Source organism: Eretmochelys imbricata, chromosome 2 (genome assembly GCF_965152235.1).
Source record: "Eretmochelys imbricata isolate rEreImb1 chromosome 2, rEreImb1.hap1, whole genome shotgun sequence".
Lineage (NCBI taxonomy): Eukaryota > Metazoa > Chordata > Testudines > Cheloniidae > Eretmochelys > Eretmochelys imbricata.
In genome coordinates this window covers 233129006-233150509 of record NC_135573.1, presented here as the reverse complement: position 1 = coordinate 233150509, position 21504 = coordinate 233129006, and the positions used below count along the sequence as shown (strand labels likewise).

The window sequence follows — 21504 nt, the reverse complement described above, 5'->3', positions numbered from 1 at the left end:
CAGCAGATCGAGGAACGTGATCGTTCCCCTCTATTCAACATTGGTGAGGCCTCATCTGGAGTACTGTGTCCAGTTTTGGGTCCCACACTACAAGAAGGATGTGGAAAAATTGGAAAATGTCCAGCGGAGGGCAACAAAAATGATTAGGGGACTGGAACACATGACTTACGGGGAGAGGCTGAGGGAACTGGGATTGTTTAGTCTGCAGAAGAGAAGAATGAGGGGGGATTTGATAGCGGCTTTCAACTACCTGAAAGGGGGTTCCAAAGAGGATGGATCTACACTGTTCTCAGTTGTAGCAGATGACAGAACGAGGAGTAATGATCTCAAGTTGCAGTGGGGTGGGGTTTAGGTTGGATATTAGGAAAAACTTTTTCATTGGAAGCGTGGTGAAACACTGGAATGGGTTACCTAGGGAGGTGGTGGAATCTCCTTCCTTAGAGGTTTTTAAGGTCAGGCTTAACAAAGCCCTGGCTGGGATGATTTAGTTGGGGATTGGTTCTGCTTTGAGCAGGGGGTTGACTAGATGACCTCCTGTGGTCCCTTCCAACCCTGATATTGTATGAAAGCTGCAAAAGGTAAAATGAGTGCTTCAGAGACCTGCTTGTTGCCGTATTTAACAGGGTTTTCAAGAACTATGTGGTAGTGTATCTGTGTTTTTAGAGCCTAATTCAAAACCATTTTAAGAAGGCAAAATAATGCCAGTGTTGCCACCCTGGGCAAAATAATGTAAAAGTTGATACTGGCTTCAGTTGATAAAGGATAAGAATATAATTAATGCCAGTAGACATGGTTTGATGGAAAGTTGATCTTGTCAAACCTAATTTCATTCTTGATGAGGTAATAAATTTGGTAGATAAAAGTAACTCCATAGATGTAATATACTTAGGCTTTTGTAAGGCTATTTTCTGTACCACATGGCATTCTGATTAAAAATTTAGCAGTATACAATAGAGTGTATTAAATGGCTTGAGAACTGACAGATCTCAAAAAGTATTTGTCAATGAGGAATCGTCTTTGAATGGGGATGTTCATAGTCTGTTCCGCAAGGATTGGTATTAGGCCTGATGCTATTCGACATTTTCATCAATGATCTGGAAGAAAATATAAAATCACTGCTGATAAAATTTGTGAATGAGACAAAGATTGGCAGAGTGGTAACTAATAAGGACAAGGCTGTCATACAGAGTGATTTGGATCACGTAGTAATCTGGGCCGATTCAAGCAAAATGTGTTTTAATACAGCCAAATGCAAAAGTAGATATATAGAAACAAAGAATGCAGGCCGCATGTACAGAATGGGAGACGATATCCTGGAAAGCAGTATCTCTGAAAAGGATTTACGTGTCATAGTGGACAAACAACTCAATATTAGCTGCTAGTGTGATGCTGTGACAAAAAGAGGTATTACATTCCTTGGATATAGAGGATGTAGTAAGTAAGAGCATGGAGGTGATTTCACCTCTATATATGGCATTGGTGATACCGATAGTGGAATACTGCATATAATTCTGGTATCTAAATTTTAGAGAAGATGTTGAAAAACTGGAAATGATGCAGCACTGCTCAAATGTCAGGCAGACCACATCCACATGGGCGTGGTGGTCCATTGACTGTTCTGCCCTCGGGCCCAGAATTGCTGTTGGTGGGCCTGTGTAATGGTCCCTTATGGCCTTAAACTCTATGAAAAAACTCACTGAAGTCCAAAGAGAGGCTCCAATGGACTTCACTGGGTATTGAATCAGGCCCCAAATGCAGGACCTGTTGGTAACAGTTTAAAATGGGCTTCGGTCCCAGTGCACCTCTCTGGACCTAGAACTATGTAGGGGGAGGGCCCCCACTCTGGGGGCACTAGGACCCAGGAGGTGTGCACATATACCTCAAAAAATTTTGGAACTTACATGGCATTTGCTGCAATCACATTGTTCACTCTCCTTACGTGCTGTTCCCCTTTCCCAACGTGTGTCTATTTAGACAATATTGTCTCATTGTTTCCTTGTACTCCCCTGTCTCTGTAGCCATCTCTTATCTTGTACTTAGATTGTAAGCACTTTTGGGCAGGGCCTGTCTTTTTGTTCTGTGTTTGTACAGCACCTAGTACGTGATGGGAGGGGGGGTATCTGGGCCAAACCGAGGCAAAAATTGGAGCAGAGAGCCGGCCTCAGCCCCATAGAACAGGAGCCATGGGAGTCGCCTCTGTGGGATGAGTGCAGGGTGTGTTCCATCTGCAGCTCACCCTCGTGGGTCTTCCTGCCCCTTAGGGGCAGAACCTGATCCACTTTCTCCTACATCCCAACGTGGTCAGAATTAATAAAATGAAATAAGAAATTCCCTAAAAATAAGATGAAAAAGTATATATTATTTCACTGGACTCTAAGCTGTAGTAGAACGGAACGACCTTTCATTTACTAAAGTGCTTGCACTGCCTATTGCAGTGCAGATGAAACAAATATATGTAATGTAGTTTTGCAGATAAAGTTAATCTGCATCAAGAACGCTTTAGGGAATGAATTACTAATAAAAATCAGTACGGCTTTCAGCAGGTTATATTTAATACTGTAGAATTAATGAACTCATATTTAACTATCAAGTAGTTCTGCGGTATGAGACACATTGGCTATGATTGTAACCTTTAGATGTTGAAGGTCAGATTAATGTCATGACCTTAAATGAAATCTGTTACTCAGTGCACATGTAGGTGATCTTTTTATTGACCTGTGCAAAGGCAATATGACATTTCAACCAAGATTCCTCGCAAGAAAACTATGCTGTGGACTGTGCGTAAATGAAAAGATGTTATTAGAAGCCTCTTCAAGCTTGTCATACTAAATGGCTTTATTTGTTTAAGTAATTACTGTACAGAAGTTCAGCGTATTCTTAAGGTGACCTCATAAGTATTCACATTTACACAGTCGAAAAGCTGTTCACTCTCCTGAGATCAAAACCCAGTATGCACAGGCTTAAAATTTCACAAATTAAAAGTGAACAGGGAATTCATGCAGGACTATTTCACTCAGAATAATAGACATGGAATAAGTTGCTAAATCAAGCTATTAAGTGGAGTAGTATACATGAGGTTGACAGACATTTTAATCATGAGAGAGGGGATTGAGGCACATGGTAATAAAATAGAGAAAGCTGGGATAAACCTAAAGGGCACAGGTTTCAGAGTAGCAGCTGTGTTAGTCTGTATCTGCAAAAAGAAAAGGAGTACTTGTGGCATCTTAGAGACTAACAAATTTATTGAAGCATAGTCTTTCGTGAGCTACAGCTCACTTCATCGGATGCATGCAGTGGAAAATACAGTGGACAGATTTTATATACACAGAGAACATGAAACAATGGGTGTTACCATACACACTGTAACGAGAGTTATCAGGTAAGGTGAGCTATTACCAGCAGGAGAGAGAAAAAAACCTTTTGTAGTGTTAAGCAAGGTGGGCCATTTCCAGCAGTTGACAAGAACGTGTGAGGAACAGTAAGGGGGGAAAATAAACGTGGGGAAATAGTTTTACTTTGTGTAATGACACATCCACTCGCAGTCTTTATTCAAGCCTAAGTTAATGGTGTCCAGTTTGCAAATTAATTCCAATTCAGCAGTCTCTCATTGGAGTCTGTTTTTGAAGTTTTTTTGTTGAAGACTTGCCACTTTTAGGTCTGTAATCGAGTGACCAGAGAGGTTGAAGTGTTCTCCGACTGGTTTTTGAATGTTATAATTCTATACGTCTGATGTGTCCATTTTATTCTTTTATGTAGAGACTGTCCAGTTTGGCCAATGTGCATGGTAGAGGGGCATTGCTGGCACATGATGGCATATATCACATTGGTAGATATGCAGGTGAACGAGCCTCTGATAGTGTGGCTGATGTGATTAGGCCCTATGATGGTGTCCCCGAATAGATTTGTGGACACAATTGGCAAGGGGCTTTGTTGCAAGGATAGGTTCCTGGGTTAGTGTTTTTGTTGTGTGGTTCCTGGTGAGTATTTGCTTCAGGTTGAGAGGGCTGTCTGTAAGCAAGGACTGGCCTGTCTCCCAAGATCTGTGAGAGTGATGGGTCGTCCTTCAGGATAGGTTGTAGATCCTTGATGATGCATTGGAGAGGTTTTAGTTGGGGGCTGAAGGTGATGGCTAGTGGCGTTCTGTTATTTTCTTTGTTGGGCCTGTCCTGTAGTAGGTCACTTCTGGGTACTCTTCGGGCTCTGTCTATCTGTTTCTTCACTTCAGCAGGTGGGTATTGTAGTTGTAAGAACGCTTGATCGAGATCTTGTAGGTGTTTGTCTCTGTCTGAGGGGTTGGAGCAAATGCGGTTGCTCCAACTTGTCAGCAACCACACACGACACAACAAAAATACTAACCCAGGAACTTATCCTTGCAACAAAGCCCGTTGCAAACTATGTCCGCACATCTATTCAGGGGACACCATCATAGGGCCTAATCACATCAGCCACACTATCAGAGGCTTGTTAACCTTCACATCTACCAATGTGATATATGCCATTATGTGCCAGCAGTGCCCCTCTACCATGTACATTGGCCAAACTGGACAGTCTCTACATAAAAGAATAAAATGGACACAAATCAGATGTCAAGAATTAAAACATTAAAAAACCAGTCGGAGAACACTTCAACCTCTCTGGTCACTCGATTACAGACCTAAAAGTGGCAAGTCTTCAACAAAAAAACTTCAAAAACAGACTCCAGTGAGAGACTGCTGAATTGGAATTAATTTGCAAACTGGACACCATTAACTTAGGCTTGAATAAAGACTGTGAGTAGATGTGTCATTACACAAAACTATTTCCCCATGTTTATTTTCCCCCCTTACTGTTCCTCACATGTTCTTGTCAACTGCTGGAAATGGCCCACCTTGCTTATCACTACAAAAGGTTTTTTTCCTCTCCTGCTGATAATAGCTCACCTTACCTGATCACTCTCATTACAGTGTGTATGGTAACACCCATTGTTTCATGTTCTCTGTGTATATAAAATCTGTCCACTGTATTTTCCACTGCATGCATCTGATGAAGTGAGCTGTAGCTCACAAAAGGTTATGCTCAAATAAATTTGTTAGTCTCTAAGATGCCACAAGTACTCCTTTTCTTTTTTCTAAAGGGGACAGGGTTTTGTGACCTCATGTGATCTTTCCTTGTTCTGTAATACTCTTTGGAGACTACATACCAGTACTGCTTTTACTGACAACAGAGTTAATAAAATGACTTGTTTGTGGTTAGTATGACTAATGCTTCACTGTTATGTCAACATGTCACTGTGTACAGTAGCTGCATAATAGGAGTGTGCTTTTGGTTCGTAGTGATAGACATGAAAGGGCTATTAAAACATTTAATCTATCCCCTTGCAAGGGCAGAACACAGCTGCTTTATAGGGCCACTCTTAAATGCATTTAAAGGATAAATCCTTGACCTCCCCTTCCCAGTCTATACATTTCTAAAATGCAACTGGTTTGGTTTCTTTCCCTTTTCTTACTCTAATTTTTTTTTCTTGTTTAGAGAATGAGCAGTTTTGAGAAGGGGTGCACACTGTCCGGCACTTGCCATCGCTCATCCCTTTCTGTCTGTTCCTTCCCTTCCACTATTCTTTCTCTTTCTCTTTTTTTTTTTTTTTTTTAAGTTACCTCGTGTCTGGGAGCTCCTTTTATCTGGGTTACCTCTGAGATTGGGAAAGAAATAAGAAAAGACTGACAATCTATTTATAAAATCCCATGTACAGGAAGAGTTATGACAATTAGGGTGTGCTAGTGCCCATATATACAAGGCCCTGGCAATGATTGCAGCTAGATCTAGAAGAGAGATGAGCTGAAGAGACCTATGCTGCTTTCTTTAAGGAGGTCAAATCCAGTTATCTTTATGTATATTGATACATATTCAGTTTATCTTATGTCCTGTTTGTTCACTTTCACTAGCATGCTATAATAAAAATCATCCAGGTACTCAATGTTGCCACCAAAGTCTAGATACAGCACTGCTGTTTTACCACTTTCCATCACAGAAAGCAGTGTGATACATTTTATCTCAGAAAATCAGAATTAGGGCTGTTTTTAAGCTGACTGCTAAAGTGCAACACAGTTCAGGGAGTACAACAGTATTTTTCAGTCTGCCTGTTAATCACTGTAACGTATACACCTTTTTGGGTCCATCTACACTGAAATAAGATGGTGCTTTTAAAAAAAATGTTTGTTCTAGTCTAGACTTATCCCCTGAGGTTAGTATCTAATCTAAAGAGAAGTCCAAAAAATTGCACCCATTTTGTGACACATGCTGTGCACTGAATGCCACATTATTTTACTGTTATTTTCATGTCTGGGTCTTCTCTTACCAGCTGTCAGTTCATCAGTTACTGTACCAGACCCAGCTTCTATCAGGATCCCCTTGTCTATTCTGTACAATTCCTTAATGAAAATTGGCAAGGACTTGTGTGAAACTGACACGAAACACAAAAATGCCAATTGCCCCATTTAAACTATTCTTTACTTCCCTTTCCTACCCAACAGTCTCTTCCTTCTGCATCATCAATACACGTGCTACATATCTTTAGTATAATTTGGAAATGCAGGGGCACAAAGGTTTTGGTTGATGGTGTCTGTTATTAAACCATGAATCAGGCAAAGCATATATGCTAACTGCCTCTAGGTGGGAAGGTTTCTTATTTTTAAAATGCATTTAATGTTGAGCAAAACAGCTGTTTTCACTATGTGGCTCCCTAAAACTTTTCTAGTCCAGTATATTTCCAGTTTGTGTACCCTATCATTTACAAATGTTGGCACATTTGGACAAGTTTTCCTCCCTTTATTTAAAGATGATTGCTCTGATGTCCAGGCAACAGGGCTACATGTTCTAATGAAGCCTAGCTTTGAAAATTTGTAACTGGGTGATAAATGTAGCTAGTATAGTTGTGAAATGAAAAATTTCACATGCTGTGTGGAAGTTTTCCCTTAGTAAATCCTTTGTTTCTGCTTGAAAGGACCAGGGAGATTAAATTGTCTGCAAACATCTACCAGTACAAAACTCAGTACTACATTGGAACGACCAGAAAGTGGTAGCCTTTTCCAAGCAAATATTGTAATCGGCACAATACGAAGACAGAACTTTCTATAAACTGAAAAACAAATTAATTTGTTTGAATGATCTCCTAATCCAAATACAAAGAAAAATCACAGTAAACAATTTGCTAGTAGTATTAGAATTAAATAATACTCTTTACTTGTAGCCCTTCTTCTAAGGCTTAAGGGGAATTGTATTCTTCAGTGCCTGCCATTATTTCAAACTACATTTGTGATCAAAACGTGTCTTACCTAGGATATGTCTACAATACTAGAGGTAGGTCGACTTACAGACTGTAATTACTGCAGTGGTTCATGTCCACATTGCTCTCCTTCTGTTGGTGGTGCACATCCTCACCAGGAACGCTTCCACCAACTTAAGAGAGCTGGTGGGGTGGGGGGGAGGTGAGACCCTAGGCTCTCAGTTCCATGTAGCTCCCCGCTAGGAGCCTGGCTCTGCCTGGTTTCCTGGCTCCCTGTACCCCTCGGGGAGCACAACTGCCCCCCAGGCTCCCAGCTCTCTTCTGGGATCAGGGCTGCCCCCCAGCTCTGAGCTCCCTGCTCCTCACCAAGAGCAGGGCAGCCACCCAGGCTCTGAACTCTGCACTACCTACCAGGAGTGAGCCAGCTGCCCTGATTCTCAGCAGGGAGCATGAACCTCAGTGCAGCTGGTCTCCCAGTGCGGAGCCAGGCAGGCACAGTCCATCTGAAAGTGGGCAGCCTGGGCAGCAGCCCGGCTGGGAGTGGGAAGCCAGGACCCTGGGGGCAGTTGAGCTGGGAGCCTGGGCAGCAGCCTGGCTGGAAGCCAGGGGCAGTTTGGCTCTGAGGGGAGTTAGGGTAATGGGAAGTACCCCAGCTGGGAGCAGGGAGGACTTCCTTGTTAATTTCATGGCTCTGCAGAGACATGGATGCTGCGTCATCCTAACTACAGCAACATAAGCCCTACGCCTTTCATAGAGGTGGAGTTATGTCGGTGTAGTAGGGCACTTACATCGGCGGGAGCAAGGCTGTAGCGTGTACACTGACATAGGTCGACATAAGCTGCCTTACATTGACCTAACTGTGTAGTGTAGACCAGGCCTTGTAACTACAGGATGTGGCTCCCAAAGGGTGGCTATTGCTCCTCACAACTAGCTCTAGCAAGGATTCATTTGCATAATGTGACCCATATCTTGAGAGATAATTAATTCCTGGATCTTGTCCCCTTCCATTCACAATTGTGTGGACCATATCCTCTCCCATTTGCAATCACATAGCATACCAGTGGCAACCACAGCAGTTTCTTACATAGAAAGTTAATGCCAAGAAAGTGTTTAATATATTTTTAGCTATCTCTTAATGCATTTCAGCAGCTAGAAACAGGGAAACCCAGCACCATTTGACCCAGGCAACTCTCCAGAGCCTTGCAGACCACCAGTGGTCTTTGAACCCAGTGTGAAAGCCCGTGAGCAATAGTTAACTCTCAACTGAGGTTTTTAAAAAACTCCAAAACCAAACATCCTCTCACTTTGTCTGTTTTGGGTTGGAGGGATTTTAAGGTTCCTTTTCTTCAATACTTATGGACTGAAGTATTTGGAATTTTTCATTCACATCAAACTTTCTAATTCCTTAGCATGTGAGTTTTGACTGGGGATCAGAGGATAGTTTTCACACATATTGGCTATGAGCCTTGCAGAATCCTGTTGAGTTGTGCAAAGGAATTAGAATAGTAGCTGGAGTAGAGTAAGTGGGGGGGATAAATATTAATATTCTGTACATTGAGAAATTTGGCGTGTGTATACGTGTGTGTGTATATATAGATATATTTTTTTCCCCACACACGCCAAATATATATATATATATATTTTCCGCACAATCCAGTGAAGGCATTTTACTTTAAAGGCACTTTCATCTTCCTCTGGCTTCTCACTTTATTTAGTGTTCATTTAACCCTGATTAATCGTGATGTTTTCTTGTGAGGACCTCAATTTTAAAAAAACAAGAAAGGGGAAGAAAATATGTGAAGATATTATTGTGCAATGCCTTTATGGCTGGAAATAAAAATAAGGGAATTCTGCAAAATCTGTAGTTCACATTTACAGAGCCAACTGTTTCCTGAAAAGCAAGGCCCCAGTCTCGCAAAGGGACCTACATGATGCACAAGGGTCTTTCTGCATGAATCCAGTGGCAGGATCAGAGTCTAAGTGAGCAAATGTTTATGGAAATTGTAAGTGTCCTTATTTATTTTCAACAAAGGAAGACCAGCCAAATCTGTGAGTTTCACACAGGATTTCTCTCTCAAGCACTTTGATTGCGGGAAAAGAGGCCATCTTAGAAGCTTTCTTCATGGGCTGAAATTAATCAACAACAAAAAACCTACTTTGATTAGGTTTGAAAATCCTTGTTCAAAATGATCTTTTGTGAAAGGTTCTGGCGTAAACATGGGCCACAAACCTCTTTGATTGCTGATTTGCCCTTTTTTTTTCCCTGGTACATTTAATGTCTCTTTTTTTATACAAAAGCACCTACAAAAACAATAGAGTTTCAGAAACACTAGCAAGAAGTTTCAGTGATGAAGAGCCTTGTACGTTTTGTATGTGGGGACAAATTCTGATATCCTTACTCAAGTGTTGTAGTAGCACCTTTCTTTGCAAGTAGACCCTTCTCCCTTTAATGTGACTCTGCTGTAATAAGTGGCCCTCAGTGTAGGAAAGTAATCTGAATCTGGCCCTTAATCTCCAAATATTGTGATGGAAAATGATGCTGTAGATTACTTAGTAGGAACTGAAAATTTCAGAATATGCCTTCACGCATTCACCTTCACTCACCTTTCCTCTTCCCTGTTTCAGTAGTGGCGGTGTGGACCACACCTCTTTGCAGTTCTTCATAAAAAATATGAATGCGTAACAACTCATGTCCTGCTCCTCAGTTAATTGTTTTCAAGATTTATGCCACGTGGCTCGCAAGTCCAAGGTTAGGGTTCATCAGGAGTAATGTATTCAGAGAACTGCAGTTATTGACAAATAACCTAGTTTTATTTATATAGTTACCAGAGAATAAGACACCTTTTTCTTCTGGGAACAGTTGTAATTAATTACCCAGTAACTCCTGTTGTTGCTAACTAAATTATATCCTAATAACTGAGCAAGCGTTCATGTGACTACTGTACATGCAACAATAACCTGTAATTTACTTTTCTAAGAAATAATTTATTATATTAAATATTTAATCTTTGACATTTTTAAGTCCTAACATTTTTCTGGAGGTGGTAATGAAGCTGACTGCTACTGTCTCCAGGATCTGAAAAGCTTCTATTATATAAAGCTACATTTTAACCCATTACAAAGAGCTATGGAAACAAAACCGTTACACTGCAGCGTTTTGGGGGAGGAGTGGAGTTGTACTGAGAATTTCTAAGATCATCAACTTAGTTGAAAATTAATCTTTAATTATAAAATGAATTGAATGCTGAGCATCAAATGTAGTGTTAAGGTGGTTGGTCCAGTGTCTCACAAATAAAGACCACAATTGTAAACAAAAAGTAACACCCCAGTGGCAGAACGGAGTACATTCCCTTGGTCATCTTTCCAGTGTGGAGCGAGGAACAGGGAGGGAAGTGCAGAGGATGGAACATCTGAAAGTGGATGATGATACATAAACTTGCAGGCTTCCGTTCTATTTAAAATAGTGACTCAGAACATGGTGTGCAAAGCCTATCCTGCCTGTTCTGAGGAATCTCCTCTTGGGGAAGTGGGTCTTCGAGATCCTTCCCACTGCAGAGAAGGAACTGAACCATCAGTGGCTGCCCCAAAGGTCTCTTTGGATCACAGGAGAGAAAGGGACATTCAATGCCCTAGCATATCATAAGCATCCTAAATATGTATGAAGAAGACAGTAGAAGGAATCACCATACAGCTGTTTCATCACATATGTCAGGATAACCCCAGCTGACCGTGTCTGCCTATTTTTAAAAAAAAAAAAGTAAAACCCAGAACCCCGCAAAGTTTTTCTATTTTTCTCCCACACTCCATGTTATAAGTACTTTTCATTCCAGTTGAGCATTACATGTATATTTGGTATCTCACTGTTCTTGCTGGTCCTTACTGGGCTGAATAAAGAAACCTTGTGGAAAACCTTTTCACTTAGTATTTAGGCCCTGATTCAGGAAAGCCACCTCAGTTCAGGACAGAATTTAAGTGTGCGTTTAAGGCCCATTGAAGTCAATGGGATTTATGCACCCTTCTTAAAGTTAAGCATGTGCTCAAGTGCTGTCCTGAATCAGCACCATCATAATTCCCATGCCTCATTACAAGTTACATAACCTGGCTAACATATGCCGTCTTCACTGAGCACTTCTAACTTGGGAGCCAAATACTACCTCTGGAGCCATGCAGAATATGCATGGCTCCAAGGTCCAAGGGACTTGTATGTGTTTCTCCTAAGAGCAGATTTGGATCCTTGCAGTGCTTAAACACACTGATATATAAATCACAGTTTCACTAAAATGTACAGTACATATTCCTCAGTGTTTCAGTAAGACTGGAAAGTTTGTTCCTTTTTGGTGGTTTCTGCAGTAAATTAGAAAAAGAAATGTCTTTCATTTGCATTGTCATTGCTGTGTACAGCTTCAACAATAGGTCTGGCATAAACAGCTGTTATATTTCTACCAGTAGTTGTATTTTGCTGTGCTGAGCAATTGATATATTATTTCTGGCACACAGTATATTGTGTATTTAATGAAGAAAGAAGCAGAGATAATTGCCCCACTAAAGGGACCTCCGTGCCAAATAGAAGATGATTCTGTTAAAATAAACCTTTGTGGTTCTGGCCCCTTGTTCGCATGGAATGAATATGTTTATAATAACTTTCTGAAAATGTTCTTATGCTTGCAGTGTGATTCTGCATCTATCTCTGACTCTTTCAACAATGTGCTATATTGAAAGATTAAAGTACATTGTACTGTGTTGCTACTGTAATTATTCTGCTTGTTTTAAGAGTACTAGGGCAAGATATTTGCTGGGACTATCACCATTTAAGGATTTGCAGTTGAAAGTTGCAAAGCATAAATTTATATTGTATACGAAGTTTTAATATAATTTTCTATGTAAATGGCTTTTTTCCCCCAGAAAAACAATATATTGTAAGAATTCATCATATATTTAAAGGGAATGGGGGTTTTGTTTGTAGCAGCATTTGTTTGAGTAGAATGGCATTATGTGCGGTGAGGTAGAGGTTGGATTACTTTCCATTGTAGCCAATGGTAAGCAAAGTGGGGACTGGACTGAAGGCTCTATAAAACCAGAAGTGTTATAGTCTCTGAATATATTCCAAGAATTCATACCTAACTTGATTAGTCTTTTTGGAGTAAAGTCTAATTTTGTGGAGATTTAAATAGGGTGTAAGAGTGGTATTGTATGTTCTTACTACATGTTTCAATTTCATTATCACTATTATCATTATTTACATAACTGTTAAAAATTGTTAGGTACTATGCCTGGTGTATACCAACCGGTGTAAACATTTATATCTAATTAAAGTTATTTTCAGCCAATGGTACGCTATATTTGTTGAACTTTACTATGTAATTTTCATTTTGCCAGTCTTAATGGTAAAAGTAATGCTGATCTGAGTACTCATTGGTTTTCCCTAAAATGCAAGAGAAGTAGCTTGAGGTCACACAAGCATCAATCTAACACCTGCTAATCCTGTCGCACTTTGTATCGTCAAAGCATTATACAAAATTAACTAATTCTCTGAGTCCCCCTTTGAGGTAGGTAGGTACCCTCATTTTACAGAAGAGGAAACAGACTGCACATAACTTGCCCAAGGCCATGCATCAAATCAGTGGTAGAGGTGGGATTAGAACCAAGGAATTCTGACTCTCATCTCATGCTTTGTGTGCTAGATTACACTGACTCAGGCATTAATTAATATTAATATGACACTGCTCTATCTGATTCATCTTGTATGTGCAATTATTGTGGTGTACTATTGTATTTCAACTGTTTTATTCCCTATTTAATTTTCTTCCAAAAACTGTTCTTAAAATAGAGTACGAGATCAATGTAAATTAACTTCAGAAAGATCATTTAAACATTGGTGGATGCTGATATTTTTATCTTTGCAAAATATTTTGTGAAGTAAATTGACCATTCAGCCAAGCTAGCAGCAGACAGTTATTTTGGTAGAATTGAGCAAGGTGCAAATGTTTTGTAAGAGACTAGAAAACAAATTTTAATGTACTGCACGCATTTCAACTACACTGTGTATTTTTGTCTGACATGTTTTCCTTTTTGTAATTAATGTGGCAGAATTCCTTGACAAGAAGTGCTCCACTTGCTAATGATTCTCAAGCACGATGTGGTGCCCGTTTTCACACCTCATATGACAAAAGATATGTTATCAAAACTATAACAAGTGAAGATGTAGCAGAAATGCACAACATTCTGAAGAAATATCATCAGGTAATATTTTCGTTACTATCAGGATATGAAAAGTATTAAATTTAATTTGGAAAAATTTAAATGAAATCCTCTGTGATAAAGGAAGCGTTTTAAATGTGTGCTATTTTGGCTATAGAGATGCTGCATTATTAATGTGTTGTCAGTTAATTTCAGGTTATTTTTTCTTTGGTATGGCAAAAGATCTTGGTAAGTGATTGTGAAAATAGGATCAGTTCAGATCATTTAGTTCATTTTCCTTTTGTGTGTCACTTACTGTCATTGACTAAATGCTGCTTATATATTTTAGTAATACTGATTGCAAGTGATGAATATCGCATTTATATATAAAAATGAAAATAAAGTGTGTGTGTGTGTGTGCACGCATATGGAGAATACTGCTGGATAAATAGGTTTTATCAGTATGAATTTGAGGTACTTCTCAAATTTTTGCTACTCGTGTGACAAAGCCATGAGCGGGTAATATAAGTCATCTCAGATGAGTGCTGATAAATGTAAATGTTGTGCTTTTGTAACCCCTGCCTGCTTGGTGTGGCACTCTATCCCCATCCAGTAGCACCTAGACCATCTAGAGATTAATGAGTCTGCTACAGTCTTAGCTAAGAGCCATGTGGCTTTTAGATCATGCAGTAGAGGCTCATGCATTTAACTCTGGAGGTTCTAGGTTTGATCCCAACTGTTGACGACCAGACTCTGTCAGTGTTACAAGTGGGGTTGCAAACTGGGAAGTCTCTTGAGCTCAGAACACGCTTCCACAGCTAGATGAGGTATGTAACCAATGCTTACTTGGTGTGGTGCTGTGTCCCCCCTCTAGTGGCACCTAGACCATCTAGAGCAGTGATTCTCAAACTTGTATGCTGGTGACTTCTTTCACATAGCAAGCCTCTGAGTGTGACACCCCCCCTATAAATTAAAAACAAAAAAAAAATAAAAAATAAAAAAAAAAAAAATTTTTAATATATTTAACACCATTATAAATGCTAGAGGCAAATCGGGGTTTGTAGTGGAGGCTGACAGTTTGCAATCCTCTCCCCCCCCCCCCATGTAATTACCTTGCAACCCCCCTAAGGGGTCCCGACCCCCAGTTTGAGAACACCTGATCTAGAGTTTGAGTCAGCTACAACCTTATCTAAAAGAGCCATGTGACTTTAGCTCTTGCTATAGAGGCTCATACACTAAGCTTCAGAAGTCCCAGATTCGATCCTGCCTCCTGATGACTGGGGTCTGTCAGTGTTACACTATGAGAATAGGCATGTGTTATGAATTGGAAATTCCTGAAATTGGAGTAGAAGAGCCTTATATAGTATCAGTGAAGTGGGACACAGTGAGGAGAGTATTACATAGGAAAGGAAAGAGAGACCAGGGAGCAGGAATAGAAGAGGTTGGGTGAGGCAGCAAAGGAGATACAGAATCAGAGGCACAGACAGAAGAAGGCAAACGATGATGCTGAGCAACAGGATAAAGGTATCATGATCTCTCTTTCTTGATTCATAGCCTCCTTAAAACTTCTGCAAAGTATATCAGTGACAATTCATCAAATATAGGTCACTTACAAAAAACCAAAAATCTTTTCTTGCTTCACAATTGACCCTTCAAACACTGGTTTATGGGCCTTCTTTTCAAATGTTTATAGATATGCATAACTATGCACAAATGCAAGAGTACTGTGTGTATGTACTGCTGGATCTGACACACAGTGCAGACCTACAAAGTTACTGGAAGTCAGGCCTGATATCATTTATTTGAACTTCCTTGCTATATTGATTGATGCTGCAAGAAGACAGCATTTTCCTCTGTTTCTTTAGTGCCAAGCATGTTTATGGTGCTTATTACATAATACCAGTGATGGTGTGTGAGATTATGATAATTTTATTAATCCTGAAGCTCAAAATAAAAGGTGTGAGCAACTGCAGTGGTATGCAGGTGACTTTGTGTCAGGGAGGGAGCAAATGAAGAGAATGCAGAGCTTTGTCCTTTTTTTCAACTTCTAGGAATGGGAGTGGAGAGGAATGTTTAAACTCCTTTCTCATTAGGAAGAAAAGAGAAAAGTTTCTGCTTTGCAGCATCTGAGGGAAAATAGGGAAAGAGTGATGCTCCTTCCTTCCAGCAGCCAGAGGGGTGTAGAGGAGAGGCTGAAAGAAAGAATGAAGCTCCCCCTCGCTCTTAGCAGCTTGGGGCAGGGAAAGAGGAGGAAAGAGAACAAGGCTTTTGCTCAGTCCCCCCAACCTTTGGTATGTGGGAGAGGAGGCTTCATAGAATCATAGAATATCAGGGTTGGAAGGGACCTCAGGAGGTCATCTAGTCCAACCCCTGCTCAAAAGCAGGACCCATCCCCAATTAAATCATCCCAGCCAGGGCTTTGTCAAGCCTGACCTTAAAAACTTCTAAGGAAGGAGATTCCACCACCTCCCTAGGCAACGCATTCCAGTGTTTCACCACCCTCCTAGTGAAAAAGTTTTTCCTAATATCCAACCTAAACCTCCCCCACTGCAACTTGAGACCATTACTCCTTGTCCTGTCCTCTTCCACCACTGAGAATAGTCTAGAACCATCCTCTCTGGAACTACCTCTCAGGTAGTTGAAAGCAGCTATCAAATCCCCCCTCATTCTTCTCTTCCGCAGACTAAACAATCCCAGTTCCCTCAGCCTCTCCTCATAACTCATGTGTTCCAGACCCCTAATCATTTTTGTTGCCCTTCGCTGGACTCTCTCCAATTTATCCACATCCTTCTTGTAGTGTGGGGCCCCAAACTGGACACAGTACTCCAGATGAGGCCTCACCAATGTCGAATAGAGGGGGACGATCACGTCCCTCGATCTGCTCGCTATGCCCCTACTTATACATCCCAAAATGCCATTGGCCTTCTTGGCAACAAGGACACACTGTTGACTCATATCCAGCTTCTCGTCCACTGTCACCCCTAGGTCCTTTTCCGCAGAACTGCTGCCTAGCCATTCGGTCCCTAGTCTATAGCTGTGCATTGGGTTCTTCCGTCCTAAGTGCAGGACCCTGCACTTATCCTTATTGAACCTCATCAAATTTCTTTTGGCCCAATCCTCCAATTTGTCTAGGTCCCTCTGTATCCTATCCCTGCCCTCCAGCGTATCTACCACTCCTCCCAGTTTAGTATCATCCGCAAATTTGCTGAGAGTGCAATCCACACCATCCTCCAGATCATTTATGAAGATATTGAACAAAACCTGCCCCAGGACCGACCCCTGGGGCACTCCACTTGACACCGGCTGCCAACTAGACATGGAGCCATTGATCACTACCCATTGAGCCCGACAATCTAGCCAACTTTCTACCCACCTTATAGTGCATTCATCCAGCCCATACTTCTTTAACTTGCTGACAAGAATACTGTGGGAGACCGTGTCAAAAGCTTTGCTAAAGTCAAGAAACAATACATCCACTGCTTTCCCTTCATCCACAGAACCAGTAATCTCATCATGGAAGGCGATTAGATTAGTCAGGCATGACCTTCCCTTGGTGAATCCATGCTGACTGTTCCTGATCACTTTCCTCTCATGTAAGTGCTTCAGGATTAATTCTTTGAGGACCTGCTCCATGATTTTTCCGGGGACTGAAGTGAGGCTCACTGGCCTGTAGTTCCCAGGATCCTCCTTCTTCCCTTTTTTAAAGATTGGCACTACATTAGCCTTTTTCCAGTCATCCGGGACTTCCCCCGTTCGCCACGAGTTTTCAAAGATAATGGCCAATGGCTCTGCAATCACAGCTGCCAGTTCCTTTAGCACTCTCGGATGCAACTCGTCCGGCCCCATGGACTTGTGCACGTCCAGCTTTTCTAAATAGTCCCTAACCACCTCTTTCTCCACAGAGGGCTGGCCATCTATTCCCCATGTTGTGATGCCCAGCACAGCAGTCTTGGAGCTGACCTTGTTCGTGAAGACAGAGGCAAAAAAAGCATTGAGTACATTAGCTTTTTCCACATCCTCTGTCACTAGGTTGCTTCCCTCATTCATTAAGGGGCCCACACTTTCCTTGGCTTTCTTCTTGTTGCCAACATACCTGAAGAAACCCTTCTTATTACTCTTAACATCTCTCGCTAGCTGCAGCTCCAGGTGCGATTTGGCCCTCCTAATTTCATTCCTACATGCCCGAGCAATATTTTTATACTCTTCCCTGGTCATATGTCCAACCTTTCACTTCTTGTAAGCTTCTTTTTTATGCTTAAGATCCGCTAGGATTTCACCATTAAGCCAAGCTGGTCGCCTGCCATATTTACTATTCTTTCGACACATCGGGATGGTTTGTCCCTTTAACCTCAACAGGGATTCCTTGAAATACAGCCAGCTCTCCTGGACTCCTTTCCCCTTCATGTTAGACCCCCAGGGGATCCTACCCATCCGTTCCCTGAGGGAGTCGAAGTCTGCTTTCCTGAAGTCCAGGGTCCGTATCCTGCTGCTTACCTTTCTTCCCTGTGTCAGGATCCTGAACTCAACCAACTCATGGTCACTGCCTCCTAGATTCCCATCCACTTTTGCTTCCCCTACTAATTCTTCCCGGTTTGTGAGCAGCAGGTCAAGAAAAGCTCCCCCCACCCCCCAGTTGGCTCCTCTAGCACTTGCACCAGGAAATTGTCCCCTACACTTTCCAAAAACTTCCTGGATTGTCTATGCACCGCTGTATTGCTCTCCCAGCAGATATCAGGAAGATTAAAGTCACCCATGAGAACCAGGGCATGAGACCTAGTAGCTTCCGCGAGCTGCCGGAAGAAAGCCTCATCCACCTCATCCCCCTGGTCCGGTGGTCTATAGCAGACTCCCACCACTACATCACTCCTGTTGCTCACACTTCTAAACTTAATCCAGAGACACTCAGGTTTTTCTGCAGTTTCGTACCGGAGCTCTGAGCAGTCGTACTGCTCCCTTACATACAGTGCTACTCCCCCACCTTTCAGATTTATCACATCTGTAAGCCAAGGCCATAGGAGCATTTGGGTCCTGTAGCAGATTCCAGGGTCAGCACTCTGAGAAGTACCGAGTACCCCATTTCCAAGCATTTGGGAGTGCTGCTCACTTGGGTACCCTCATCAAACCCCACTCAAAGACCCTCATTGCTGCTTTTAGCTAGTAGATTTATTCTTCTGACTAGTAAATATCTGATTTGCAGGCCCTGCCTCTTATTACTGGTCTTCACTTGAAATCAAACTGTAAGTTTATGTAACATCTAAAAAACCTGTTCCTTCTGATATTCTGTTTCTTAGAGAAACATAAACTTACAAAAAATAGAATGCAGGAGAGGTCAGATGAAATGAACAGTTTTACTTACTGTTTTAGTCAAAATATTCATACTTGTGAAAATCTTCCTTCAAACACAGCACAAGCAAACTAGGAAGGCTGTCACATATCTCAGGATCTGACATCACAAACCACTCATACATTACTTTCATGTCATCACAATCTGTTGGTTTGTGTATTACTTCACAGTTACCTGGCTATATTTTCTTTGTTTCTCTCCCTCTGTATAAATGCAATATAAGATTAATGTATTTTTATTTTGCTGGAGATATACGCTGTCATTTTAGTAAAAAGACGATACTTTGAAAACTTCTTAGTGACAATTTAGCAGTTAAAATTATTCTCTAATTGTAACTTGAGCTTTTCTTAGTTGATAAAGTTTCCAATCTTTGAATCATAGCTTTGATCTCAAAGGCATTTGATCTGTAAATCAGTGCAGCAAACAGTGTTACCCAGTTTATTTGTCCAGGTAATTAATGGTAATCCTTATTATCTGTGAAGTTAATTATACAAATTTTGAGATGGTTGAACTAGTTAAAATTCAGGTTAACTTTCAGAATAAACAATCACTCCTTTCAAGAGTTTGACTGAAGGACGAGTCTAACATGAATGAAAAATCCTTGATGGTGTTTAATGCTTCTATGGCATTTTTAAAATGTCAAGCTCTAAGTTAATACCTACAGTAATAGTAATTAATAAGATGTCTGCACCAGGGGTACATCGGTGGACTTTACACCAATTAAAGAGAACCAAATATCATAAGAATGGGGAACATGTACTATACATACTTGAGAATGATTTTAGCCTGGTTGTTTAGGTACTCACCTGGAGGTGGGAGATGCAAGTTCAAGTCTCTGCTCCAGTGAATTAGTTATTATTAATATGTATTCTGTCCTTAATATTGTTGATTCTTTAGTAACTTGAGTCAGGTGTGGGCTGGTATAATCTTTGGATATAGTATTAAGAAGTAGATATAAAAATACTTTCTGCTGGAGAATTTCAATGCACTTAACAAATGTTAACTAAGCTTCATAAACCAGATGAACAGAGCAGTTTCAATGTATGGTATTTTTCCTTAGGTGTTTTTGACAACCTGCTGTTAAAAGAACAAAGTGATTGTGATAAAGCTGAAAGAAAAAGTTAAATCCCGATAACTAAAATAAACCTTGTTGCAATGGCATTTGTATTGGAGTGGTTATATCAGTGCACATATACTATATGAAACTGCCACTAGAAAAAAAACAATCAAAGTCTTTAGAAGTACTGTGGCTGGTCTTGGACTGCTTTTTAGTAATTTGTCAATGGGACAATCAATATTCATATAGTGTATGATGACCACTAGTCCCTAACCAGTTAATCTTCTACACAATGCATGTTGGTGGATTTTTCCAATACATAGAAGATAAAACTAGGTTTTCACTTCTACCAGATAAATATCCTTTTGTGTTTAAATTTTCCAGGGCTCACAGCGGTCTCCCTGGATGGTGTATTTCTAATATAGTGTTGAGTAGCATTTTTCAAAACCTGTCATGTTAGACTTTTCCCCATTTACAAGCTTATTATTGCTATTTTACATAAGACTTTCCATAAAGTAGCAGGAAATAGATGAAAAGATCAAATTTAATTAGACTCTAATATTAGAAACTAGTTATATACAAGTATCCACAATTAAAAAGTTAAACTGAACTAGTCTTGAAAGTATTACATGAAAAATTACTATAAAAACAAGAAGGGTCACTGTAAAAAAAAAAAAAAAAAAAAAAAAAAGGGGGGGGGGTGATTGAAGCTTTAATCTGACTTACTAAAGCCTCTAGTCAACTGATCAGATGAGCCTGGGACTTTGCTTTGTTTCCTATAAAACAACAACAACAAAAACCCGGTAGCCCAGTGGTGAGAGCACTCACCTGGGATATGGGAGAATTAGGTTTATGTCTTTGCTCTAAGAAATGTTTATTTATATGAAGTGGAATACCTCCAACAGGAGAGACTGAGAGAGACTCACCCCAGAATACCCAATAGCCTGGCCCAAAAATTCCCAGCCTGCTCCTCACTGATTATATTTTGTGGAGGGCCTGATCCAGTAGAAATACCTAATTTGAGGATCCTGCCAGGACGTAGGTGTGTGCTAGAGCTCCAAGAAGCTCAGCAGCATCAGGACTTTTAGGCAGTTTTGAAGCTCTCAATGGTGTCTAAGTGTTGGACTTTGCCACCTCAAGTGGCAGTTGGTTAAGTGCATACTGTCAACATTTAAAATTCTGTTTTGTATCAGGAGAATGGAGAATAAGAGCAGTATGCAAATACACTAGGGAGCATTTAGTGCACAGCATCAGGGTCCAGTGGAAAATTAGTGCGCAGAATGCGTGAGATCTATAGATGTACAATCCGTCTTGCTGCACAGTAACTGTCTAGACAAGCCCTTAGTCTGAATTTTTTAAAATTGTAAAGGAAAACATTTATATTGACATTAGGCTTTAACCTAAATTTAAAGAGTCATTTTAACTATAAGGTTTTTATTTTTCATTGAGGATAAACTATTTTAGGGGTACATTTAGCAAGACATGTATGTCAAATTTTCTAGTTTGTCATAATTTTAAATGTTTGAGAAGCGTCTGAAAATTCCACCTCCTAATTATAGCAGAATTTTCACAATACTGTACTACAAAAGAAAAAGGTTCCTTAATATAATGCATTGTGTAAATGCAGTCTCCTGTTTTAAACCTCCTTGGGATAGGATTTTAAAA

At 40.6% G+C, this 21504-nt stretch overlaps 1 protein-coding gene across 3 annotated transcripts in view; it reads left to right on the top strand.

The window, feature by feature from the left end:
• Positions 1 to 21504, top strand: part of PIP4K2A (phosphatidylinositol-5-phosphate 4-kinase type 2 alpha) — a 196047-nt gene that overhangs the window by 118953 nt on the left and 55590 nt on the right. For all 3 annotated transcript variants that reach the window (XM_077808210.1, XM_077808209.1, XM_077808211.1), the window contains one exon: positions 13349 to 13501. In XM_077808210.1, coding sequence (XP_077664336.1) covers positions 13349 to 13501 — 153 coding nt within the window. The remainder of the gene's footprint in view (positions 1 to 13348; positions 13502 to 21504) is intronic.